The sequence below is a fragment of the Hippoglossus stenolepis genome, chromosome 4 (genome assembly GCF_022539355.2).
Source record: "Hippoglossus stenolepis isolate QCI-W04-F060 chromosome 4, HSTE1.2, whole genome shotgun sequence".
Lineage (NCBI taxonomy): Eukaryota > Metazoa > Chordata > Actinopteri > Pleuronectiformes > Pleuronectidae > Hippoglossus > Hippoglossus stenolepis.
In genome coordinates, this window is record NC_061486.1 from 2,047,723 (window position 1) to 2,073,925 (window position 26,203).

The 26,203-nt window shown below is 44.1% G+C and overlaps 3 protein-coding genes across 4 annotated transcripts; 1 reads left to right on the top strand and 2 right to left on the bottom strand.

Moving 5' to 3' along the window:
- Positions 1-588: 588 nt before the first annotated feature.
- Positions 589-4,145, top strand: LOC118105948 (aquaporin-11). The gene is made up of 3 exons (XM_035154007.2): positions 589-1,446; positions 2,341-2,457; positions 3,023-4,145. The coding sequence occupies exons 1-3, from the start codon at positions 660-662 to the stop codon at positions 3,121-3,123; spliced, it is 1,005 nt and encodes a 334-aa protein (XP_035009898.1). The 5' UTR covers positions 589-659; the 3' UTR covers positions 3,124-4,145.
- A 673-nt stretch (positions 4,146-4,818) lies between these two features.
- On the bottom strand, positions 4,819-8,576 carry clns1a (chloride channel, nucleotide-sensitive, 1A). 2 transcript variants are annotated; one of them, XM_035154008.2, is made up of 8 exons: positions 8,167-8,575; positions 7,358-7,494; positions 6,996-7,142; positions 6,561-6,671; positions 6,324-6,329; positions 5,990-6,163; positions 5,828-5,894; positions 4,819-5,217 (listed from the first exon to the last, which is right to left on the bottom strand). In XM_035154008.2, coding segments are annotated over exons 1-8 (762 nt in total). In that variant the 5' UTR covers positions 8,286-8,575; the 3' UTR covers positions 4,819-5,216. The 2 variants fall into 2 exon arrangements, with proteins under 2 accessions (XP_035009899.1, XP_047195476.1); XM_047339520.1 differs by lacking the exon at positions 4,819-5,217 and having other exon boundaries at positions 5,824-5,894; positions 8,167-8,576.
- Positions 8,577-9,723: 1,147 nt separating this feature from the next.
- On the bottom strand, positions 9,724-25,442 carry rsf1a (remodeling and spacing factor 1a). The gene is made up of 18 exons (XM_035154006.2): positions 25,210-25,442; positions 22,589-22,680; positions 22,344-22,436; positions 21,754-21,959; positions 21,357-21,481; positions 20,764-20,871; positions 18,552-19,977; positions 18,247-18,424; positions 17,949-18,158; positions 17,604-17,708; positions 17,060-17,139; positions 16,888-16,936; positions 16,400-16,506; positions 16,041-16,105; positions 15,711-15,888; positions 15,212-15,441; positions 14,589-14,786; positions 9,724-14,248 (listed from the first exon to the last, which is right to left on the bottom strand). The coding sequence occupies exons 1-18, from the start codon at positions 25,361-25,363 to the stop codon at positions 13,452-13,454; spliced, it is 4,401 nt and encodes a 1,466-aa protein (XP_035009897.2). The 5' UTR covers positions 25,364-25,442; the 3' UTR covers positions 9,724-13,451.
- Between the last annotated feature and the right edge of the window lie 761 nt (positions 25,443-26,203).

The following is a 26,203-nucleotide window of genomic DNA, read 5'->3' on the forward strand; positions in this document are numbered from 1 at the left end:
CTGAGCACAAGGGAATAAAATACAGATATTTCATCTCTGTCCTCTCCAGCGTGCAGCTGCAATACGGAGTCTAATGTTGACACATTAATACAATAATCACATCATATGTATCACAAGTATCACTGTTAATGTAATTGTTCTTCCTTTTCACACTGACCATAATAAAACATCTTGAAGCAATTTGATGAAAGTGATGGAGACAAAATGCATCAACCTTGTTAATGTAAAGATGAATCTGTGTGTGAGGCCTCAGCAGTTTGAGAGAATGAGTGAGAATCTTCCAAAGGATCAATGGAGGAATTTCACTGTTAAATGTCTGTAACTTTGGAAAAATGAATTCCAACTTAATAATATGGTTGCTAAGACTCCTGACCCCTGATGTTCCCTCCAGTTGAATGTTGAGATGTATTTTTCCATCAGTTGCTTTGAATTTCACCTTTATATATGTTTATAATGATAAGTCCTAATTTAATGAACATTAGGAGAGATGGAAAATTGACAAAAGAGCCAGAGGAAGGAGAAAGAAGAGGATAGAAAGAAGAGAGGAGCAGTAACGTTAGCAGGAGGAGGAGGAGGAATAGGAGAAGGAGGAGGAGGAGGAGAAGGACCATGAGGAGGACTGTGGAGCCCAGGCACTTCCGCACCATGTGAGCGACCTGATGATGCTCATTTGCTCCGGACCAGATGCCGCATCCTCCCGGAAAGATCCGCAGAGCCCGAGCGGAGCTGAAGCTTCCACCCGCCGGAGGGAGCGACATTCAGGGGGAGAGAGAGACCCGAGGCCGGGGAGGAGACTCCGCTCATCACCGGAGTCTGTCCCCGCCAGAGAGCACCGGTCTCCCGGGGAAATGAGTGCAGACGTGGCGGTGACCCTGCTCGTGCTCGCGGGGATCGTCGGGCTCAGCGATGCGACCCGCAGGTTGCTCACCAGGAGCCTCGCGCGCACGGGGCTGTGCGTGTACGCGGTGGAGCTCGTGTCCACCTTCCAGCTGTGCTGCTGCACGCACGAGCTTAAACTGCTGTCCGAAGTGGGCGGGATCGAACCTCGCGTCGCGCTTAGCCTGACCTACCTGGCAGCCGTGGTGCACGGACTCACGTTCAGCGGCGCCACCGGTAACCCCACCGGGACCCTCGAGCACGCGTACCGCGCGAGGATCACGGGCGGCGGCGCCGTGCGGAGGATCGCGTGCCAGTTCGCCGCGGCCGCCGCTGCACGAGCCGCGGTCCCGGTGATGTGGGGACTCGGGCTGTCGAGGCTGCACGTGCGGCACAAGCTGCTCGGTTACCGGTGCGTGAGCCCGGTTCACGCGCCTCTGCACCAGGCCGCCGCCGTGGAGCTCGCGTGCGCCTTTGCGGTGCAGACTGCCCTCACGTACACGCGATTGGTGGATGAGAAATACCGCGTGCACGCGGTAGCTGGGGTCATCGCCTCAGTGGTTTATGCAGGTATGATAATGAGGTCAAAGGTCAACCTGCTGACAGGGTCCCACTCACCTGCACAACATTTAATCTAATACATCAAATAAAACAGATCAGGAACAACAGAGCAAACCTGAAGGATCCAGAGTCACATTTACAGGAGAAATCAGGAGAATCTGATTCAAACCATTTCCTCAGTGTCACATCATTTATCTACTAAACATAATTCATATAGGAATCTTCATACATCTGTGGCACTTTCAAGAGATGAATGTTAAATCCAGTTCGACTGCTTATTTACTTCATTTGTGCCTTTTTCCTTGTGAACACACAGAAGTGATTCAAGGCTCTTTGGGCCAAACGAAGCTGAGAGGCTCTAGTGAAGTTATTTCATTGACACAAACAACAAAAAGCATTTGGGTCCAAACAACATAAGAGGCATTCATATACAAAACAAACCATTAGAAGACAAAAGATAAGTTAATACATTCACCAATACAGAATCATCATTCAATCTAGAAAGCTCACTGGTGATTTAATGTTGGAAGACAAGTGGCATAAATATAGAACCATTTAGTCTCCAACCAAACTCCTAAAATTAAGAAGCGTTTAGCAGAAAGTCAGGTGACATGGTGTTCAACCAAGGTGTCGGGGTTTGTTCTCGGGGGGGGGCACCTCTCAGCTCAGGGCAGTATCCTGTTGTAACATCTCTGTGAACACAATTGAGCAAAACCTGTAACTCTTGATGTCTCATGACACGTTTCACAGCTATTTGATCATAAAACATTGAGCAAGAAATTAACTTTTCTACTGAGAAAAACTGATCTAAGAGCATTTTCCACTTGTTCATTTAGGAGTTGTAAATGAATGCAGTGATAACTTTGGTCTTGTTTAAGTTCACGTGTGTGTTTGTGTGTCCAGGCGGCAGTTTGACAGGAGCCGTGTTTAATCCGGCCTTGGCCTTCTCCACTCAGTTCCCCTGCAGCGGACACTCCTTCCTGGAGTACTGTGTGGTCTACTGGCTGGGTCCACTGCTGGGTAAGACCACCGACTGACCCCAGGAAAGAGTCTGGAGGGCAGGAACAATCTTAAATCAACACTATGCAACATTTTGACCTTAAAGGGCCCATATTTGACACCTTTCTGGGATTTAATTTGTGAGAAGAACTGACTGAGAGTCACAGATTCATCTGTCACAATCAGCTGCAGCAAGTTGAAGAGTGAAGCTGAACTGTAGATCAGTTAAAAAGACTCAGAAGTTATTAAAAAACAGAGTTTATCTCCAATATTCAGCAGGAAACTTTGGATTTGTTACAGCAGCAGCTCTTCTGGTTCAGGAAGCAGAGGATCATGGGTAATACCCAGTGTTCAGTTGTTTCAGTTCAGTGGGACGACTCATTCATACTCTTTGTTTTTCTTACACATGAAAACCACTTTATCACTCAGACAAGGAGCCAGACAGAATGAGTCCCCATATGGTGCTGCAGGGGGCGCTGTTGCTCACTACACGTTACAGAGTGTTGCTTTAAGAACAGTTATAAAGAAATTATATAATTTTAATCAGACGTTTTTCCTCCTCTTCTTCACACTTGTGTGGTTCCAGGTATGATGAGCTCGGTGCTGCTGTTTGATAAACTCGGCCCTCGGTTGTCAAGGAAACCAACGTCTGTCCCTCGTCCCGTGGAGACAAAGAAGAGGACATGAGCCTCAGGTTCGTTCCTGCAGCACAGACGGACTCAGTTCACCTGCCGCTGGCCTCAGTCTTCAGACACTGATGCGCACTTTTCTTAAAGGACACTTTAACCTGAAGGTTCTTGTTCCTCCACAGTGACGATCCAGATTCTAGAACATGTCGGAAGTAAATCTGCTCATTTGACCACAGGAAGTTGAGTGATCACTGTTCACACATTGAAACTTTATCAGAACTGTCACGTCTAATAACTAAGTTTGCTGAAATGAAAGTTTGCATGAGTTTCGTAACTTGTAAATAGAGCTTCTCAAAAGGGAAGCCAGATCATCTTGATGGCCCCCTGGTGGCTGGCTGCAGTATAGGTCATAAACTTCCCCTCCTCCATGTTTGCAGTAGTACATGGAGCAAATTACACTTTAAATAAATGTTTCTGTAATTTCAGGTAGTTCCTCTCACACTGGTGTTTGTTCAAGTTTCGGATCAGATTGGTTTTAATTAGTTATTTGATGAAACGGAGTGAAACGTCATGATTGACAGCTGAGACCGACTCCTGATTGGTTGAGCCAGTGTATCAGCGGCACCTTGATGCTGCAGCGCCACCACCTGGTCACTGCTGCACAGACACTCTGGCTCCACAAGATGGCAGCGATTGTATCAGAGGTTTTTTGGCTTCGTTTCTGAATGTGGGAGGAAGTGGAGACATGTCGTCCATCATCATTTACTGTTTATCGTCGGTATCCTCAAACTCCAATCTTACAATGAGCCTAGTAAAATTGTTAATATATTTACTTATGCTAATTCACTGAATAATGGGACACGTGATAATGGATGGTAATATGTGGTACTAATACACTAAATAAACTTTTCTTTACAAAGTGCTTAATATTTAATATTATTAATACTTAATGTGACATTCCAGAGAGGAGCACAATGTAGAAGTGACCAGTTACATGGTTTCAGATCTGCACAGATGGAACTGGTGCCTTTTGAATTCTCTGTAAAAACTGGAAATGCAGAATAAACTGTTGAAATCGAATCGAGTGACTGGTTTAAGAGAAAAAACATTTTTATTTCATGTTTCAAAAATGTGAGGATTATGTTTTTGTTTTGTATCATAGGAAATAAAAATGTTCTAACTTTCCAACCAGCAGTAACAAAACCATTTCTAAGACCGACTGTTCTTTTCCATCTCGTCATACATTCACCTCATTAAATTCTCATCATACAACTAAAAGAAAATCAAGATTATTTGTTTCTTATTTAGAAAAGTAAGATGCATCACTCTGCTGTGTGTTGATCAGGCACAAATATTTCTTCCTGTTTTTATTAAGCTACAGTAAATCGATATTTTTAAATGCAGGAGTTGAAGACAGGAGACCGATGTTCAGAATTAATGGTTTTTATCAACATTGTGCTTGTTACAGTGAAGATATTTACTCACTGAGCAGATACAGAAACACCATCGTCCACCTGAGGTTTGTTATTGTGAACAAACGTGTGATATTGTGTTAAGTAACAAAAAATGTCCCAGTGGAAACAGTTTAGTTAAAAATATGACTGAACAAAGTATTTATTATTTTTTAATCCTACAAATGTTTCTTAATCTGCATCTGGAATAAAACTATGGTTTTTTTTCCTGCTGACAAACAGACACAGGTGAAAACACAACCTCCTAACTGAGGTAATAAAAAAAGGCAAAGAAATTCCTACAAAATCTAATCATTTATTGACATTTGATACAAAGACATGAACTTTCCTGAGCAGGAAAATCCGTTATGACATTTGTCTTTAGGGACAAAACAAACACAAACTGGTATTTTAACAGTAAACAACAGGATGTGAGAGTTTGAGGCGTCACCTCAGTCGTCTCCCGTTTCACAGAAGTGCAGAACGACACATTGTTCAGATGGAAGTTAAACAGAAAACACAAAGACAAACGTTACAGAAAACTACTGGGATGTCTTCAAGTGGGAAAAATAAGTTTGAAGTCGAGAAAGGGGAGAAAGTAGAAGTAAGAGCTGATGGAGCTGAAAGAACGGCCACTGTCCTCCTCGCCAATCCCATGATGCAACTCAAGTGCTTTGATTGGCTGCTGAGATGACCCCCATCTACAGAGAGAGTCAGACAACAAATCAGACGTTGTTCTGTCACATTATGATCATATATGTTTCTGATGATCTTTATTCTTATGTTGATGCTTTGAGCCACTTGTCAAATCTTTACTTCAAATTGAGTGGAAAACACAGGTCAGTGAACTACACACAAACATGTATTGGATTTTGTGAATGTTGTTGATTCATAATATTTTCACAATGTTCCTGGTGTTTAGTTCATACAAACCACTCAAAGTTGGTTTAGTGTTGAAGTTCAAGTTGAAACTTTTACTTTTAAAACCTCAACTTCAAAATAAAATACGCTGCAGCTCCAAGTTTTTACTTCTTTATGTCACAGTTTCAGGGAAGTTACCAAGTGACAAGAGATGAAATCAATTGTATAAGTTTACTCTTCACAATCGTAAAATGTATTCAGAGCACTTTCTTAAAGTGTAACGTGAGCAGAAGATACTTAGAAGTCACACAGATTTAAAATGATTTACAGTGAATAAACACTATGTTAGTGAAACTGTGGACAACCAGGGTTACCGTGACGACAGTGGTTTGATCGTAAGATGGCTGGTAACCAGTCGATCCTCGTTAGATATCGTCAGGTGTCACTTACCAGTGCTCAACGTCTGCGTCCTCGAACTGACCGGGCTCCATCGCTGCTGCATCCACCTCCATACCATCTGTCAGCAACACAATCAAACAAGTGATGTGAGTCTGTTTGTGTCTGTTTGTGTGTGTTTGTGTGTGTCTGTTTGTGTGTCTGTGTGTCCCAAACCTTCAAACTCAGCTTTGCTCTCCTCAGTCCGGACTCCGGCCATGTGGTACTGCTGAGAAACGCTCTGGGCCAACATTCCCTCCAGCCTCTGCAGCGTGGCCTGGCCCTCCTGCGTGAGCGATGACAGACCCTCGTCACAGGTGTAGAAGGTCGGGATGTCGGCGTGGCCGTGCTCTGGGAGGAGGAGGAGGAGGAGGAGGAGGAGGAGGAGGAGAGAGACGGTGACTGTGACGGATTCTCCACACAACAGTACAGATACTTGTCTGCCACTGAAACGGAGCAGGCAGAATATGTATTTGTGTAAATGTGCAGTGATGAATGTTTGACTTCTCACCTGCTTCTGCAACCAAAGAGCCCAGAAAACCAGAGATAAAGAAACAGAGACAGAGTCAATAACATCCTTCGGTTCGGGTTTTAAACATTAGAGAAATAAACTGGAGTAGGTGGAGTTCTTCACGTGACAACAACTAGAACTGGAGCAATATGGTTGATCGGAGGCTGATGGTGCAAAAACAATTTATAACAGACTGATAACATTGGAATGTGTGTGTGTACGTTTGTGTTTCCTCACCAGCCTCCTCCACGTCGTACTCTTCTCCTTCAAAGTCGTTGTCGGAGTCGTCGTCTTCGGGGTCGGGGTGCAGCGCCTGGCACTCGCACATCGCAGAGAACATGGGCTCCACTGAATGTAACACACATCAAAACACTCAACAACTGCAGCAGCTCACAGGTTCTGTTGTTTTTAAAGCAGGATCATCTTTTCTATGAGAAACACTCAGATACAATAATATTCAATAAAGAAAAGAGTTCAGTTCTACAGTCTGGTGTTTTCAAGAGTACTCGTAGAATTAACGGACATTTGAATGGCTACTTTAACATTCATATTTGTTTTGACCCCTGTACTAAGTGTTTTTAAATCCTTTGCACTTGTGGAGCTGTGACTTTGCAAAGCCTCAGTCTCAGGAGATAACGTGAAGTCAGTGTCATCCTACGTGCGGTCACTCACATGCCGCCTTGTCGCTGGGCACAAATCGAATCTCTGTGATTGGTCCTTCTTCGCCATCATCACCACTGCTGCTGCCGCCGCCATTTTCTTCTTCTTCTTCTTTGTCTTCATCAGCTGGTTTCTCTGCCATTTCTGCCTCATTCTCACCTGAGAGGGACGAAGGTGTAACGGTGTGAAACTCGAGACTGACAACACGTGCAGATCTTATCTCAGTGTCCCAAGATATCAACACACTCAGAAATACCCTCGATAGCATAACTAAGGTAAAACAGGATATTTTACTATAAAACCAAAGGACAAATCACATTGTGAACATATGACGGTTCATGTGTACAGAGATATTTTAAAAACGTTCCCCTCACCGCTGAGTTTTCCATTGACCATGACGTACAGATGTTCCTGAGGGAAAGTGCTGACGTCTCTGGAGATGGCGTGCAGGCCGATGTTGGGATACTCCAGAGAGAAACCCATCCCTGAGCCGTCGAACCACGACAGACGCCTGAGAAGAACACAACACAAAGAAATGAGTGGTTTGCTTATGAGCTGCAGAACCAGTGAAAAAGGTCAATAAACAGCAGATGTACACGTGTTTTAGTTATTAAAAGATTGTTTGACAGTGTCAGGAAGTAAGAGAGGAACCAGAAGTCCTCAGAATGGACTATTATTTTAATGATGAACTAGAATATCTGCTTAGATGGAAAAAGTTCATTGAAGCTGAGGCTGGAATGAAACTTTTATTTAACTTAAAAAGGAAAATCAACAGTTTATTGGGTCTGTTGATGATAATATATGTTTCAGTTGGATTCAGTTTGATTAGAGGCATTTTGGTGATTTTACTTTTTGTCTGATCTTTGGTGGGTTGGGTCAAGTTGTTAATATCATTCATAAAATCATAAAATCATAAAATCATTCCCCTTAAAAGTTCTATCGATCAACAAAGTGATTAATTAATTTTAGCAGCTCCGCAAATGAGCTTAACCAATTCAATATCCGGTTATTATTGTGAAAGAGACCGCTCCGGAAGTGCTTCGCGTGAGGCGTCGAGCAGACCTTTTGTTTATTTTGTTTTTTTCCTGTTTGTTTGTTTATTAATTGTTTGTTTGTTTGTTAAAAACGTAACATTGTGAATTTACACGAACCCGGAAGTTCCCGGAGACAAACCAACACTCACGCTTCAGTGACGTAGAGCGTCCCGCAGCCGAGCCGCTGCCCGTCCAGCACCGCCGCGGTGTCGGCCTGCTGCAGCCGGACGCCCCCGGTGGGCGGCTGGAGGTTCTTCAGGAGAACCATCGTCTCTGCGGAGGAGGAGAACCACGAGGCTGCGACTCAAACCCGGGACAAGTTCACACTAACCCGGGACAAGCTCTCACTAACCCGGGACAAGTTCTCACTAAGCCGGGACAAGTTCTCGCTAACCCGGGACAGACTCTCACTAACCCGGTCCACTGGAGCCGGGACGCGGTGTTTCTGCTGCTTCTTCTCGGGTCAGAACGTGAAGCGCGGCGGGTGAAATCCGGACATGACGGATCCTCGAGCTGCCAAAGATGAACTATCGCGACAAGATGCTTCAATGCGTCACGTGACCACAACGAGCTTACGTCTGTCGTTACGCAAGAGTCACGTAGCCGCCGCGAATCTTATTTTGAATGTTCCCACCGGAAGTGTTTGTGTGCTAACTTATCCACCGTGATAAATGTGTACGCCCTCCGGTGGCCACATTGCGTAACTACAAGTTTATCTATTTGGGAAAATTGTGACGATTTAAGATATTTTGTTTTTTTATACTTTAAAGCGAGTTTGTTTTTTAATATATTAAACATCTTTTCTTCCTATTTTATCCAAACAAATGTTTATCTCAGTAATGTATAAAGTGAAGGAACAAACCAATCAAATCCTACAATAGGACAAATCAGTAAATAATAATAAATGATTTGAAAAAAATAATCCAAATTGCTCTTTTCTCCTTCGAGAATTTATATTTGATAAAATATTAAAAATTATATTTAAAAAAGCAGCAAAGAAAAAATTCTGACTGAATTTTAAAATAAATATTTGCATTAGCAATAATCAGGGGTTTATACTGCCCTCTGGTGGTCATACTGTGTAACTACATCCACGTGGTTTATGGTTTAATTTTGAAAGCGTAACCGGAAGTTCTTATGCCATTGTCTAGCTTGATTAGAGAGCAGCGTTGTTGTAGTTACTCACTGTGGCCACTAGAGAGCAGCACGCCCCTGACTCTGAATAAACGCTTCTCGTTTTTCATGAATTTAGAAAATAAGCTGTTCTACATTAAAGTTTTCTACAAATCACCAAATCGATTATTTATTATTATTTGATGGTTATTTCATTAACAAAAAGATTAATCAGCAACTCTTCAGATTGTTTTGAACATTTTCAGCCAAAATATCAGTTTGTTTTAAACCGGAACTATAAATACACCAATAATTTAAAGTTGTGTGGAGACAATTGAAATTAGGAAATTACCTTAACTTAGATTTAATTGAATTAAATTCAGTATGTAAAGCAATTCTGGTTATTTCCCTGTTCCTCTGTCGGTTAACAGAAAAATCTTCTGTTAAAATTATACCTAAATAAAATATCTTTCGCTTGGTGCTTCACGTTTTGTAGTTTGAGCAGAGAAACAGTTTTGAATGATCCACGTCTGTTCAGGACGAGAGTCGAACTTCTCTCAGCTGATTGAATAAAAGGTCACGACAGCCGAGTGTGTGTGTTTGAGGAGATGCCTGGATGTTGGTTTAATAACTTAGAAAACATTTATGTTACAGAGAAACTACAGCAACAGTACAACAGAGAAATGAAAGGAGCTGCAGTCACGTCCACTGGCGCCTGTTCGCAGTGAATCCACATTTCACTTTACTGAACATTTTAAAACCAACAGAATCTGTCACAGAGGAAAACACAGATGTCAAACGTCTCCATCAACATGAGGAAGAGAAACAAAGAAATAATAAACTGAGTAAAAAACCGAACATTATAAAAATACTGATCTTTGCAGAGGAGCTGAAATCTTATTTTTCACGAGTTTTGAGTTGGGGTCGTTATTATTAATATTATTATTAGACAGTTATTCATGAAGGACGTGAAATCACTGCAGATGTCGACTTGAAGGGGATTCGCTCGGTTTGTATTTGTAACGAGATCTTAACGGTAACTTGAGAGGAAGTTAAAACTGTCGGTCTGTCTTTTGTTTCTGTCTCAACTGAACGATAAGAGGAAAGTACCTGAAACCACATTTAGAAATTTAAGTGATGTGACTCTGGGATCAGTTTCATCACAAACTCTGAGACGTCAGAGTTTAGAACTAAACCCGAGAACTTCATCATCAAATCAATAACTCAATCTTATTTGGGGGAGTTTTGCAAACTGACATTTTTTAAACACAAAAACACCCAAAACCAAACAGAAGCAGAAGGTTTTCATCATTTCTGGGTTTTTAATCTTTTTAGGATTTAAATGATAGAATTTGACTTAAGAAAAAAAGACAGATTCACGACACAATGAACTTTAAAGTGACAGACGTATTAGGTTAAATGAGGTTATAGAAATAAAGACTTTTCTATCTGACACCAAAATGATCTTTTAGTTTCTAGTTTTTTATAAAAGATTCATTACTGTGTCCTGATTTGTGACGTAAAAAATAATAATAAAATATTCCTCTGACGTTGAAGCGTTGATGTTTGAAGAATCGATGCTGGAATGAATTTTTGTTTGTTTTCTTAAAATCCGTGAATGTCTCCTGAAAGCTTTAAAACCTGTTCTGCAGAATTCCCTGTTGAATAAAACAACAGGTTGAAGAGACGAAGGAAAATGATAATATTATCATCATAATATTGAAATCTATATTCTTTGAGGATTTCAGGATTTCTGTTGAACCAGATTGAGACTCGTTTAAAAGGCTGTTTTCACTGGGATCAAATCCGGACTCTGATAAAAATATAAATGAAAGTTTGGATTCAGCTGAAAATTTCTCTTTCCTTTAATTAAAAAAAATCTCAGATCTAAAATCTCTTAAATATCAAAGAAAAGTTTAAATTAAAAACAGATTCGTCCTCGAACATCGGGTTTTTTTGTCTGTTTGTATTTAACAGGAAGTTAAACCACTTTCCGTCCAATCACCTTCACTCATATTAAAGTTTTATTAAAGCTTTAGACTGTCGATCACTGGATTCACACAGTTGTAGTTTTGGCAGAAAAAGTCAAATGTGGGTAAAAATGAAGATTTGCTTAAAGAGAACTGATGTGATGATGTCATCGTGTGAAAGTTTCTGCTGTAAAGTTGCAGCACGTTGGTTAATAAATGTTTTATTTCTCACATATTAATAAACCTTAGAGGTCTGATAAAGACAAAAGGAGCAGAGTTTAGACAGAGAGAAGAAAGAGAAACATCTGGAATCAGGTTGAAAACTTTAGGTTCACGTGAAGCAGAATAAAACTCTTTCAAAGCCTCGACAGCGACGTGAGAGAAATTCTTCCAGCTCCGGTCGGAGCAGTGAACCGCGACAGGCTGGTGTGAGGCGACCGGCTGACAAAAGAAAAGGTTCAGTTTGTTTGGTGACTGATGTTCATCTTCCTCCCCTGAGCCTCAATCAAAAAAATAAAGCTTTGTTCCTTCTTTAAAAACTCGGGGGGTAGGAAATGTTTAAAAACCTCTGAACATGTACAACACAGGCTGAAGAAGAGCAGCGGCTCTCTGGAAACATTCTGGGACTGTTCTGTTTAAACCGGCGACGGCACAAAGTCTCAACACACAGATGAAGATGTGCGTCCGTCCGCACTCGTCCATCCACCACAGCAGCATCTCAACTCCTCTCCTTCATATAGAAAATATAACACTATATTTTACAAGAGGACTAAGAACAGAACATCTATTATCTTACAAGGAACAGGCAAAGTATGTACAGCAAACATGTCCCGCCACAACACGTGGACCAACGAGCCACCAGTCTGAAACCCAACACTGGGACGGTCGGGGGAAACGTCCTGGATCCACAAGGGGTCTGAAGTGGATCTGAAGTGGATCTGAAGTGGATCTGAAGTGGATCTGAAGTGGATCCAGAGTTTCAGCTCAACTTGGTTTAGTATCTTTGAACGAGTTTAAATGACTGGATCCTCCAAAGTCTGGATTTAACAAGTATTCCTAAATCTCAGATGTATGAGACACGTGGATGCTACAGTGACAGTCAGACTCTGTGTTCAGATTTAACCGTGAATTTGAAAAAGTCTGATATATTATTATATGAGTTCATCTGGGCCACAACTAAGAATTCATTGGATTTTTGCAGATCATTTTATCGAATAATCAAATTAAAGTTTCGCTTGGGAAATTTCATAAAATAAAAGGTGAACATTTTCTTTCACCATAAAACTGAAATAAAAATGCTCACTGGGAAATGTTTCTGTTAATGAAACGATGGACTGATGGATTATCAATATGGATCGTGATCGACTGATCAGTGAATTAATGTGTCAGCTCGAACATGAACCATCGTCCTTTCAGTTCAACACGTCCTGACTGGTTTCACTGGACAAAGGTCTGGTGGTTTCTGTCGTTTCCTGTCGACCACATTAAATCTTGGGGTCGTGATCGTGTCCAGGATCCAAGAGAAGCATCGTGTCAATGGTTCTGGTTTTATTTTGGCAGGTTTGAGATTTGCTCCTTTAAGCCAAAACAACTGATTTAAAACACGAGAGACTTTGTGTCAACGTGATTTAAAGATGATTGACAGCCCGTGCAGACAGAGACAGCGAACGATTTAGATTCTTGTTAGAACCATGAACCTTCAGGATACTGGCTCATTCTTAGGAAACAGTGAAAACCCTGTTGTGTGAGTTGTCGTCTCGCCTCCCGACCCAAAGTGTTCAGCTTGACACTGGCCCTCTTCTGGGTGGCTGGTTATTAAGTGCTATGAGAATGATGAAGTGCTAAGAATGAGGTACACCACATACTCCCCCAACGGGATGAAACCGCCATCGTCCCGTCACATGGACCCAACAGAAAGTCGCCCGTAACTCAGAGCCCTGGGAAATGGTCACAACGACCTGCGGCCTCGCTCGAGTGCGTCCACGGACGCTCCGGCTGCTGCCGGTCCCGCTGCGACGCTCCGGCTGCTGCCGGTCCCGCTGCGACGCTGCGACGCTGCGCTGGTCCAGCTACGTTCTGCCGGACGTGAGGATGAGCGTGAGAGTGTACTCATGAGTGTCTGTTGCGAGGTACAGCACGTGATGGTGGACAGCACTCGACCACGATACAACAGTGAGGAGGAGACGGGGGGAGCAAAGAGGAGGAGCAGAGGGGAGGGAGGTGGAGGGAGGTGGTGTTTCAGAGGTGGGCTGTGGGTGAAAGGCCTGACAGTAAAAAAAGAAACTGAAAGAAATAAGCGAGCGTTATTCACACAAACAGCCATCATGACTGCGGACTGTTCTGGACAGAGTTTAATGAGTCTGTCTGGCCCCCTCCTCCTCCTCCCCCTCCTCCTCCTTTTCTTCCTCCTCCTCCTCCTGGTCTGGAAGGAAGGGGCCGTTGAGCTTGCCCTGCTGGCCTGAAGCTTCACTGTCCCTGGGTACTGTGGGACTTCCATCCCCGGGCTTCACTGGGCCTCTGGAGGTCCGATGTATGTTTGACGGAGACAAGCTACGGCCCCTCCCCTTTTCCTGAGCTTCGCTGTCCGACCTCCTCTCGACTGCTGAAGACTTTTTGGTCGTCACCTTCTGTCTCCCCTCCTCTTCCTCTTCCTCTTCTTCTTCTTCTTCCTCTTCCTCCTCCTCCTCCTTCTTATCATCATCATCATCCGAGTCGATGCGGTTGAGTCTTTTGCGGACGGGACGATCCTCTTCCGATGACGACTCAGACTCCTCAGACTCCTCCTCGTCGTCATCGTCCGTCGAAGGCCGTCGTTTCTTCAGCATCTGAGCGAGTCGCCGGCGCCGCTGCTCTGACAGAATCTCTCTCCTCTTTCCTCTGCCCATCTTCTCCATGTCCTCCTCTTCTCTGTCTGTCCTCTTTAATCTCCTCCGCTTGTCCTCCTCCTTCTCCAGCAGTTTCCTTTTCAGCCGCCTCCCTCTCTCTCTGTCGTCTTCCTTGTCTCGGTGTCTCCTCCGCTTTTCCTTCATCCTGTTCCTCCACTGGTCTTTCTCCTCCTTTCTCCTCCTGTTCACCCTCCGTCTCTGGTCATCTTCGTCTTCGTCTTCATAATCCTCCTCGTCCCCGGAGTCTCTGGAAGAACGCGACACTGGAGGGGAAGCAAAGAGGAGGGATTAACTGGGTGGAATAAATCATTACTGCACATCATTAACTTTCAGATCTCATTTCCAGGATTTATTCATGGTTTGTTCAGAAGATTATTTCTCTTATGGTTTTGTGGAAATGTTCAATCCTCCTCCACATGAATCACACCTGAAGGGAAACAGTCGGTTTCCTCGACTGAATGTGATGGAAGTTGTTGTTGATGCTCAGAACGTTTAGTAAAAAATCAGAGACATGAATATTTAAAGAAATGTGACAGAAGTTTGTATTTTGACCTCAAATTAAAAGTGATGAGGAAACTGTGTGTGTTGCCAGCGGCGACTGACCATCGCTGAAGTCGCTGGAGAGATGCTCCTTGCGCGGCCGCCCGCGGGGTTTGACCTTGTTCTTGCTGGCGGAGGCCTTGGAGTTGTCCGACGACTCGGACGTCTCGCGGTAGTTGACCTGCTGCCGCTGGCCGCGCCTCAGGCCCCGCCTCTTTTTATCAGCATCACTGTCGGACATGTCACTGTACTGATCGGAGTCTAGAGAGACGGAGAGAGAGACGGAGAGAGAGACGGAGAGAGAGAGACGGAGAGAGAGAGACGGAGAGAGAGAGGCGGAGAGAGAGAGAGACGGAGAGAGAGACGGAGAGAGAGAGACGGAGAGAGAGAGAGACGGAGAGAGAGACGGAGGACATTCATCAAGAGACAAAGCAAAGACATTCTCTGGATTCAGGTTCTCACATGTGAGGATTTGCTCTTTTCTTTGTTTTATATTATGAACTGAAAATTGATTCACTGATTATTTTGTAATTCTAGAAGCTTGAAAATTATTTTAAGTCACAACCATAATTCTTTTTAAATATTGAGAACATATGAAATGTTTTTAAATTAACGTAACTTCAATTAGTGAACTCTGCAGTTTTAACACCTTACAGCCTGGCAGTCTCCCCTACTCGTGCACTCACCCATTTCTTCTTCAGTTTCTTCCTCCTCTTCCTCGGAGGAGTGTCTCCGCCGCCGCCTCTGTCGTTTCCTCCCCCTGCGCTGGGTCTTGCTGGGTCGTTGTTTGGGCACCCCTCTCAACGGCCGCTTGGGGCGGGTCGCACTGTCCCAGCTGCCCACCTCGCTGCCGGCATCTTCATCTTCCTCCTCATCGTCATCTGCCCCCGATGCACCGAATTCTTCATCCTCAGAGCTGGAAGTGGAAGAGGAGGATAATTAATAAAGCGACTAAAGTGAACTTGAAAAAAGTTTGAACAGAGTGTGTGTGTGTGTGTGTGTGTGTGTGTGTGTGTGTGTGTGTGTGTGTGTGTGTGAGAGAGAGAGAGAGAGTGAGTGCGAGTGCCTCTCTGTGGGTGTGTGTGTCTCTCTGTGAGTGTGTGTGTCTCTCTGTGATGGTGTGTCTCTCTGTGAGTGTGTGTGTCTCTCTGTGAGTGTGTGTGTCTCTCTGTGAGTGTGTGTTACCTGTTGCTGAGCATGAACTCATCCTCACTCTCTGCTGCCGTGCTGTCGCTCTCCAGGTCGTTCAGCCTCCTCTTCTTCCTGCTCCTGACAGAATGAGCTTGGCTTCTGATTGGCCGCTGGCTCTCCTTCCTGTCCTCTGACAGGATGGGAGTGATGTCTTTGCTGCGCTCGGTTCCTACTGTAGAAAAATCCAAGTTAACTCAACGACAACACAAAGGATCAAACATTTAAAAAAATACATCAAATCAAATGACAAGAATAAAAGTCACAGAGACAGAAGACAATCTGTCTCTGTGACGCTGCAGTCATCTCTGTGGCCTGTTCACTCACCGGCACAGAGGTCAGTGATGTCTTCCTCGATAGCCTCATCGATCGCATCGTCAAAGTCGTCAAACCTGAAACACACGTGACACAGATGTAGATTCACTGAGATTCACCATAATGAGATTCTTAATCCAAATTTGAGGAGAAATTATGTTTTTTGATTTACATGAAGTAAATCTAAACTTAATCAGTCACATGTTAAAAGGACTTCAGACTGCAGCCAATGTGCAAAAACTCTTCTAAACTATAGACAATCAATAGATGTTATTCTGTAGAATGAATCCATAAGGCTTAATATAGAAATGTAAGAAGAGAGATCAATGAAGCTTCTTCAGGAGCAGACAGAGAGAAGCTCAGACCCCCACCTGTAGCTGATGTGTTTCCTGGTTCTTGTCGATCTTCGGCCCAGATTTTTACTCTTTTTGGGGTCTTTCTTCTTTGTGGACTTCTCTTCCTCCTCCCCGTCTCCTTCCTAAAATTGTAAGAAAGAGATATTTTTAAAATATTAAATTTCCAGTTCAGGTTCTCTTTGTTTCGCTGGATGAATCCGTTCAATCAATTTGTTTCTTAGAGCCGTCTCATGAGGCATGAAACCGCTAATTTCCTGTCACAGTTACAACAGCGTGAAAACAAAACGTGAGTGAAACCACATTTCATTTTGACCTTTAGAACAACTCAACATACCAGAGTTCTGGTGACTCCTTCTTTAACGCTGGAAATATATCAAATCTAATAGAACAATAAACTGCACAAAAGCTCAATTATGTGTTAATGCATTTACAGCTAATTCTGTTTAAAGTGACATAAATATTATTATGATAAAGCTGTGATGTGGTAAAAAACGTTTACTCACAGGAATGATGTTCTCCACACTGATTCCCACATACACCAGACGCTCTCTCCTGGACAGACGGAGACAGACGAGGGTCAATATCCACGTTATTGTTATTATTATTAGTGCATATGTGTGTATATATATATGTGTGTGTGTGTGTGTGTGTGTGTGTATGTGTGTGTGTGTGTACCTCCTCTCTGCTCTGTCTTTTTTCTTCAGGGCACTGTCCAGATTCAGCAGATGCTCCTCCAGTTTCTCACACAACAGTTTCTGAAGGGTAAAAAACAAACAACACAATTCATTAGGTCGGGTTTCGCCACCGATTCCGAATCACAAGGTCTCGACTCGATTTCCGATTGAAATATCAATTGTGCAGCGGTGGTCCGTAGTGGAAACCCTTTATTTTCTGTTTGCATTGGACAAATTTAATTTATGTTGTTTATTAAGGTGGACTATCGTGGTTTATGTCCAATTTTAAACAAAAAACATCGGAAAACTTTGGTATTTCTTAATTAAATTAGTGGAGAAAGGCAAAAAAACAATAACCAGACGAATCGTAAATAACGACAAAACATTCATAGTTTTACAGTTTGATAAGAGGACACACACACACACACACACACACACACACACACACACACACACACACACACACACACACACACACACACACACACACACACACACACACACACACACACACACACACACACACACACACACACACAGCTTACATGTTGACAGGGCGGACAGAACCACTCTCCATCTGGAATCAACATGAGCGGTGGACGCAGACAGGCGGTGTGGTATCCACTGTCACAAGAGTCACACAGCAGGATCTGAGAACACACAAGTCAATGCGTTAAACAACACATAAATAATAAAGCCATAACATTGCTTCATTATGTATTTACTTGAGCCTTCATAATAAATGTGTGCAAGGAGTTTATCAATTGTCATTAAACAACAGATATGAAGAAATGACAGTTTTGATAAGTAATTTATTAAGTCATTAATCATGAAAATGATACCAGAGCTCAGATGTGTCTAAATACGTCTGTAGGAGTCTCGGTTGTTACCAGTTCAGGATGGTTGGGCAGGCCACAGTGACTACAGGCATCCTCACTGGGAATCTCCTCTGATTTACAAGATTCTTCTGAGTCGCTCCCTCCCTCGCTCTCCTCATCTTCTCGTTTCGTCCCTCTGTCCTCCACCTCCGTCCCCTCATTCAGCTTACGTCTCTTCGAACGGATGTTGGACCATCGGGGGCGGCGATGCCTCCGTTTGCCCTGAAAATGCAACAGAGGAAAAGAAATTGTCAAACAGAAAAACCCAAGTTGTTAAATTCACTCTCACAGGACACTTTGAGATGATTACCCTTCGTTTTCTAATTTGCCCAGCCACTTCTGCTTTTATGTCTTTCTTTGTAGCTGAGCTCTGCTCCTCTTCTTCCTCTTCTTCCTCCTCCTCCTCCTCTTCTTCCCTTGTTCTGGAGGCCAGTGCCTGTTTTTTTTGTGGTTTCTTCCTCTGGCTCTCCGCCACCTTCGAGCTCGGCCTGCAGGTTGGCAAAGCAGATGATCTTCAAGAAAAAAGGTGTCCGAATCAAACCAGCTGTATCCGACATTACAATGGGCAAAGAATATATTCTCTTATCCTATATTTTTAATAACTTCCAGACGTACCTGCAAATCCTGGTTGATCTCCTCAGCTGCCTCCCTTCGTCTTGGGCCTCCTGCTCCCTCTCTTTCTCCCCCTCTTTTCCACCTTTCCTTAACTTGTTTCTCCTGTGAGGAGGAATCTTAATCTTCAGCCTGATTCCTTCTTTCTGGAGTTCGGAGGATGCCTCCTCCAGGGGACCCTGCTTCCCCTCTGACCGCAGCCCAGTGTCCTTAACCCTGACCTGGGCAGCCAGCTCATCATTGACCCCATCTCCCTGGTGGTCCAGGTGGTCATTTTCATCTCTCTGTTCAACTTTTAGAGGAGGAACGGCGCCCCCTGATTCTGCCTCCATCTTCCCCAAAGTGCTCTTACTCTTTTCATTGTAATCCTTACTTCCTTCCTCTGCCCCAGACACTTCTCCTCTCCTCCCCTCCCTCTCGTCCACGTCATCATCTTTCTGGTGAAGACTGCTGGGCCCACTTTCTGTCCCCTTCTCCGATGGTTCCTCTGTTGCTTTTTTGCACAGGTCTTCTGTCGTCTGTCTCTTGGGTTCCTCTGTGGACTGAGACAGTGAAGAAATGCTAACAGCATCCACTTCTCTCTCTACAGCTTTAGGGGCTTGATCAGACTTTGAAGATGTCATTAGCAGCTTCTCGGGTGTTTGCGCCTCCTTTGCCACAAGAAGAGGGAGAGCGGAGGCTGCTGAGGCCGACGTGTCACCTTCAACAGGTCCCTTCCTCACCAGCACTGACTGCCGGCTCACCTCCCGCTCTTCCTCCACAACTCTGGAGCTCCAGTGGTCTACACTTGGCCCGTTTGGTTCCTGTTGCTCAGCGCCAGGGGCTCTGTGACGCTCGGACGGACTGCGGATGACCCCTATATGACCTATTACACCGACTTGACCTATGACCCCTATGACTCCATTCTGTCCGTCTTTGTGAGGCAGGAGCACAGACGCTCTCCCATTCGTCAGTTCTTGCTTCGCTGCACTGACCACTAACTGCTGCTGTTGTGGCATAGAGGGACCACAAGGGGGTGCTACTGAGTTAAGTAACTTCCCCTCTCTTCTGTCCTTGCTCTGGATCACTGAGGGGTTACAAACAATAATACTGCTGCTGCTGTTGTTAAGGTGGCTGCTCTGGTAGCTCTCTGCGAGCTTCAGCTCCCTCTTCTTCAGTGGTATCTTTGCCTGCTGGTTGCTCCTGACAACGGCCCGCCCAGCCTCCTCTTCCTTGTTAACTTCCTGTTTTATCACAGTCGTGCCTGGTGCCATTACAACCGACACAGCGTTTTTGGGGGCGTCGGATTCCCTGGATTCAGATTTGACAATGGTGGTGATGGTGCTGACCCGATTATCGAACACAGGGGGTTTGTGGTCCGTCGTCTTTTCTTTTACCTCAGCGTCTGTGTTCTCCCCCTCTATTGACTGCATCTGCTCCTCCTTTAGCTCTGCAAAACAGAAAATTACTAAATAAATAAACATCTAGAGACAGTAACCATGACAGGGACCGAAGAATAGAAGATCCACTGGCATAAAGGAAACTTGTTTTATATGAGAATCAAATCAAAACGCATAATGTTTGTTTCCTACCAGCCACTTGACCTGCTTAACAACTACTCTCCTTGTATCTGGCCGGCACCGGTTTGCTCCTGTCAAACTGACAATTGAACAAGGTGGTGCGCACTGCATTGGCAATCAGCAGGTGTGTTCGGACACCACGAGAGGAAACAGACTACAAAAGAAAACTAAAGAAAGGCCCAAAGATTCTTGAGGTCCAGTCCCACCCAGCTAACTGGCTTTTTAATTGTCACTGGTATACTCAGAAGAACATTAAAAGGGTAAAGACAAGAACAAGCAGATTCCAGAATAGAACTTATCCCAAAGCTGTCACTCTTGATCTATAGCACTGCAGGAACACAGTAGGTTTAGATGTTTAGACGTTAGATGTCATTTCTTACTGTGCCCTTCATCTAGTGGGTCGTTGCTGCTGATTATCACCGTAGGTGCTGGTTTCATATCTAAATCATTTTATACGTTCAACCGGTGTATTTTCAGTGTGGCTGTATTTTTTTCTCTTCAAGAAAAATTCCATCAGCTTCACTAATATGGCAATAAGATATTGAATCTTGAAGCTTGCATTTTAAAGATAAGAAAAACTAAACTGCCGGGTGTCAACAGCAGCTGTGCTTCCCTTCCCACAATTTCCTATGAGTATATTTATTTAATCCCTGTACCTGGTATGAGGGGTTTCTCTTCCTTTATGGGGTCAAGCGTCTTGCTCTCGGCGGGTTCCTCTGTGGTCTTGGAGGGTTCTGGGTCAGTGCTTCCTATTACCTCATCCCCTAAACCATCAGGACAAACACACACAAATGAAACAGTGTTGTGGTGAACATTTTTTCAAAGGTTACTGATACTGTGGCTACGGAGGAAGTACAGGAAATGAAGTGTGATAATGGACTTTTCAGTTTTAATTTTTCTCTCTGGTCTTTAAAGAATGTCCCAGTTTTTAGAAAAATCTACTTTTTGAGCTGCAGTTCTTTGAAACGTTCAGCACAGTTATGGGACTTGGCTAAATGTAATTAAGATCAGATTTTACAATAAAAGCCTTTTCCAGTAACTGTTTAATGTCAGTTATATACATTTTGAGATGTTATTTCTTTTTACTTTGAGATATCTTGGCTCTTAGTTTTATCTTCTGTCATAAAAACATAGAATTTTGACTGATATGAAGGAGAAGATGCTGAAAACAGCCTCTTTACATATTTTCTCTGCATTATACAGTATGAAATGATCAATAACACACACGCCCTGTATCTGCTGAACATACCTGCACCTTTCTCTGTGGGGCTGTTGCTCCTGGATCCAGCCTGGTTCTGGTCCTGCTCCTGATTCAGGGCTGGACTGATCTGAGCCTTCAACAGGTCCAGAGCTTCAGCCAGATCGTTACGAGTCCTGACAACACAGATTGGACAAGAGGCTCAAACCAGATAGAGAACAACAAAGAAGAATTGGAATAGATGTAGAGCAGAATGAGGTGGACGGATAAGGCACTGCAGTGTATCTTCTTGCACAGACAGATAATTCACTTTCAGAAGTGTAGAGGAGACTACTTTAATGTCACCCTAAGACAAGGTTGGTGCATACATTTGCATATTTTTTGCAAACAGAGAAACGATAACAGCTTCAGACTGGTGCCACCTGTCGAGACCACAGTAGTACTGTACCTGACAATGCACTGCCAGGTGGATCCGTCCAGATCGTCCTGCTCCTCCGTGTACAGCCGGATGTTCTGCTCGTGGTCGAACTGAAGCCAGTACATCAGGCCCTGTTGGTCCCGACCGATCGGCTGCAGACGCATCTTCTCTGGGTCCTCCTCATTAATCGCCATCTTGAACTTCAGGTTGTCATCAAACTGACACTCGCACAGATACTGAGAGGAGGAGGAGGAGGGAAGAGAAGAAGGAAAGAGGTGATAAAGAGAAGGTGACTGTGGTTGCAGAAGTTTCACCCTCACTAGATACATTAACTGTGTCTTAAATCTGAGCCTGCATTTGAAGACCAATTGTGTTACAGCAGCGTGACGAGAGTTTCCCATTTCGTAGGCTTCTTCACATGCAGCCAACAAATGCATCTTTCCACCCCCGAGAATTGAAAGCTCTAATCCTCTATGAAAATCCTCTGTAGACCAGCCAGTTTCATTTCGGTTCAGCCTTGTGAGTCTATGCGGCCCACAAAGACTAACTACTTCATGGGCTGTGTAGAGCGCGTCAACACTGAATTAAGTAAAAAGCTATTAAGTAAAAACTGGTCGTACTTTTAGGATGCTCGACTTGCACTCCATGGACATATCCTGGTAGCCCTTCTGTTCCAGCTCCCACGCCCAAGTACTGTTCAGCTCCTGGCAAACCTACAGGAAACAATGATTAGATATGGTCACCATATACAAGCCTGTTTCCACAAGTTCTCTGTCTAATTAAATATTTTCTCATATCAGAAGGTGAGGGCGGTAAAGTTAGTGAGACACACATCACAAACACGTACAGTACAAACAGGCCTCACCTTAGCCAGGTACTTCTCCCAGCGGTCTGTCGTTACAGACCTCCCAAGTTTTCTGAGCAGCTTCACGTGAAGCTCCACGAGGGGTTTAGGGACTAAAAAACAAACATGAACACACACGGTGATTAGAAACATAATACTTTTTAATTTTATAATACTGTAATCATTTTCAAACGCAACTTCAAGTATTCATTCAGACTTGAACCGGTTGTTTCTGGGACTTATGGGTGAATTTAGCAGATTTTAAATGCATCCTGACGAGCACCAACAGGATGCGCACTACAAAGGGTGTTTAATATGCACTACCCAGTGTACTTACTGCTTTCACATTTATTTTCATGTTTCACATCAGGAGGGGGCTTGATTTACACTCAGCTGTCAGTTTATTGGGAACACCAAGCTGAAACTAATGCAGTCTAATACAACTGTCCTGCAAAAAATATATATTCTCCAAGGCTTTAATATTCTGGTTTTGTTGAGACTGTGTTAAACTGCTGTTGATTCACTTCATGATCATTTTGCAGGATGCAGCCTGTTGTGCGATTGAGTTGTGTCGTGTTCATGTTGACAGGTGTCCCTTTGTTTTGTCCAAACCATTCAAATTAATGAGCTTTTCAACAGACACACCTCTTTGTGTAATGTAATACAGATGAACAGCAGCACAAACTAGTCTCCAACATGATCACACAGTTGAAACAACACCTGTTTAACAGTTTGAACAAAAACCCAGCTGCCCGTCCATCTGGAACTCTCCCCAAACAAACCAGAGACCGCACTGAACTGTGCACTATTCAAAACCCTTTTCAGAACAGCATTTACCTTACATTTCAATGTGTGATTATGATGTGTATTTTATATTTATTTCCTTTTATCTGCAACCCTGAAAAATGTCTTTGAGCTTTGTTAAAAACACTATACATCCTTCCTTTATCTATACTGCTTATCCTTTGAGAGTCGCGGGGGGGGCGGGGGGCTGGAGCCAATACCAGCTGACGTTGGACTTGGGCGAGAGGCAGAGTTCACTCTGGAAGAATCGCCAGCGCATCACAGTTCCAACACGAGGGGACAAACTACCTTCACTCTCACTCTCACAGTCAAAGAGAGTCTCCAATTAACCTGACCCCCATCTGCATGTGTTTGGACTGTGAGAAGAAGCTGGAGAAACCCCCCACAAACACAGGGAGAACATGCAGACTACAGACTACAGAGAAATAAGCCAAACGGGGATTCACACCAGGAACCTTCCTGATGTGAGGCAACTAACCGCTGCATCACGATGTGTAATTTTGATTATTGTTATTATTAATATAGGACTCGGTTGATGCATATTAACCATGTGTGACTAATAAAGCTCTGTCCTCTGATTGTTGTCATGAGTCTGTTGTGACTCTTTTCTGTTTTCAAGAAGTCACAAAAATCCCACGGACTTTAAACACAACCACAGAAAACAGACTAATATGAGACGTTTAAGGACCACCTCAATTTGAAGGAAATTCCAGTTTCACAGTAATTGTTTTCACATCATCAGAGAACGCGTCGTTAAACAGAATTCAATCTTTGCCAATTTAGAAATATCAGATAGATTTAACATTAAACTAGATTCTAAATACTGACCTGATGTGTTTCCCTTCATTGTATTTAGGATACAGATATTACAATTACAATTACAACTGACGGTGATGGAAACTAACAAACTAATAAGCAAGATACCAACACGACAGCTTCCGGTGAGAAACATATATATTTTTTATAAATAAAGTTTTAAATCAACCGCAGTTCTTTGTTTTTGTTCTTTAATTAAAAGTTGACGAAAAAGATTAATGCTAACTAGCTAGCAACCGGAGTTTCCTACTGCGCCTGCGCAAACATGACAGCCACTCTACCACAAATATAAATAAATAATAAATGAACAGTCACAGTTTTTAACTGAAATCTCCTGTTCCGTCACAAACACGGGTCGAAATGACAAGGGGACGTTTCCGTGGACATCAGTCGAGCCGCGGACACAGCGGACACTGATGTCCCCTCAGTCCGGCTGCCAGTGAGGCAAGGCCGGGGACAAATTACACCTGACAACAGTCCGGAGCTGGAGCTCGCTGCCCGGCTGTGTGTGTGTGGTCGCCCCGGTGCTGCTGCTGCGGCATCGCGGCTCCCGCTACAAGTTAAACAGCCGTGACAACGTTAGCGACGAACCGCCACTCGACTCCGGCCACGACCCCGGTGTACCGAGCTAGCCGCCGAGCCCCGCTCCGGGTCCGCTTAACCCCGGTTCAGCAGGGAAACACGGGCCGGAGTGAGCGGGGTTCGGGGGAGACGGGGTTAGCTCCGTGTTAGCAGCTACGTCCCCCCCCCTCTGCCTGGATGTTTCCGGGCGAACTTGGACTAAACACGACGGAGAAACACGACTGTGACCCGGGTTAAAATCCCCCACAGCCGGTGAGAAAGTGTAAGAAGCTCGGTGACTCAAGTCCCGGTGTGATGCTGCGGGGCCACACACACACATCCTCCTCCTCCTCCTCCTCCTCCTCCTCATGATGGTGGTGGTGGCCCCCTTCTGCTTCAAGTGTCGCAGCTTTTCCACCACTTCTTCACCGCCTCCACCGCCGCCACCGCCGGCCCCTCACCTGCCGTCGTGTCCCGCAGATACCGCTCCATCTGCGGGAAAGTCATCTCGGGCAGATCCAGCGTCGCTCCGTACCGCTCCAGGAACGAACAGACCTCCGCGAAGCTCGGGCACAGCGCCGGGCCGGAGCTCCTCACCACCGCCGGAGCAGCCATCTTTCCAGGCGGAGAGAAACGGGAGGGGGGGGCTCGCTGCTGGATGCGACTGCGTGTGTGTGTGTGTGAGCGAAATGAATGGAGAGAAGCGGCCACCGGCAGGAAGCTGACCGGGGCGAGCACCGCTGCGACTTCCGAGGAAGACCTTCACACTAAAACCAACTGCTCTGGCTTCCTGAAAACAGGAAATCTGAAAATTCAGGATATAAAGTTCTGTGCAAACATTTAAGGCGCGAACAGTTGAGTGTGTATGCTTTCAACAAAGAATAGTTCCATACATATATTTTAAATTTAATTAATTCACAACTTCATACAACATGAGTGAACAGAAATAAAGTAAATATACACATATTGTACACCATACCTGTCTATTCACATATAACACTATTAATAATAATAATAAACTTTTCACAGTTACAAACAATCATATCATACTCAGCAATGCAATAAAAAAGAAGAACAGGTATATCAAATGTGTACGTCTATTTCAGTATCTTCTTACACATCAAGTAAAGTGCAGTAGTAAAGTAAAGTAAAGCTGGATAAAAGTCTACAGATACATAACATTTCTATGAAGACTTTCATTTCTGTGTTGTTTCTTTTTTAAACACAATGTGATGTTATTATGTTTCATTCTCCCCCATGATGCACATTTCAGGCTTTTGTTTTGGTGACACGTGTTTCCTGTTCCGGTGTCACTGAGCGTAACAAACCGGAGCTTGACGGAGACGTGAGAAGTTGGGAGGACCAGGGAGGCTCCCAGAATGCACCGCGGCACAGCAGCACATCCCAGAGACAGTTTCAAACCAAGATTTGATTTTTCCACAATAAACTGAGCAG

Bases quoted from the DNA above. Each gene is read 5' to 3' on its own strand.
- clns1a (XM_047339520.1), bottom strand. From the start codon at position 8,285: ATGGTTCTCCTGAAGAACCTCCAGCCGCCCACCGGGGGCGTCCGGCTG. The intron at 7,495-8,166 runs GTGAGTGTTGGT...TGTTCTTCTCAG, and splicing joins ACGCTCTACGTCACTGAAGC to GCGTCTGTCGTGGTTCGACG. The intron at 5,895-5,989 runs GTTTGGGACACA...TGTTGCTGACAG, and splicing joins GAGCAAAGCTGAGTTTGAAG to ATGGTATGGAGGTGGATGCA.
- rsf1a (XM_035154006.2), bottom strand. From the start codon at position 25,363: ATGGCTGCTCCGGCGGTGGTGAGGAGCTCCGGCCCGGCGCTGTGCCCG. The intron at 15,442-15,710 runs GTAACACACACT...TTCCACTTCCAG, and splicing joins GAGTTCATGCTCAGCAACAG to CTCTGAGGATGAAGAATTCG. The intron at 14,249-14,588 runs GTCAGTCGCCGC...CTTCCCCTCCAG, and splicing joins CTCCAGCGACTTCAGCGATG to TGTCGCGTTCTTCCAGAGAC.
- LOC118105948 (XM_035154007.2), top strand. From the start codon at position 660: ATGATGCTCATTTGCTCCGGACCAGATGCCGCATCCTCCCGGAAAGAT. The intron at 1,447-2,340 runs GTATGATAATGA...TTGTGTGTCCAG, and splicing joins CGCCTCAGTGGTTTATGCAG to GCGGCAGTTTGACAGGAGCC. The intron at 2,458-3,022 runs GTAAGACCACCG...GTGTGGTTCCAG, and splicing joins CTGGCTGGGTCCACTGCTGG to GTATGATGAGCTCGGTGCTG.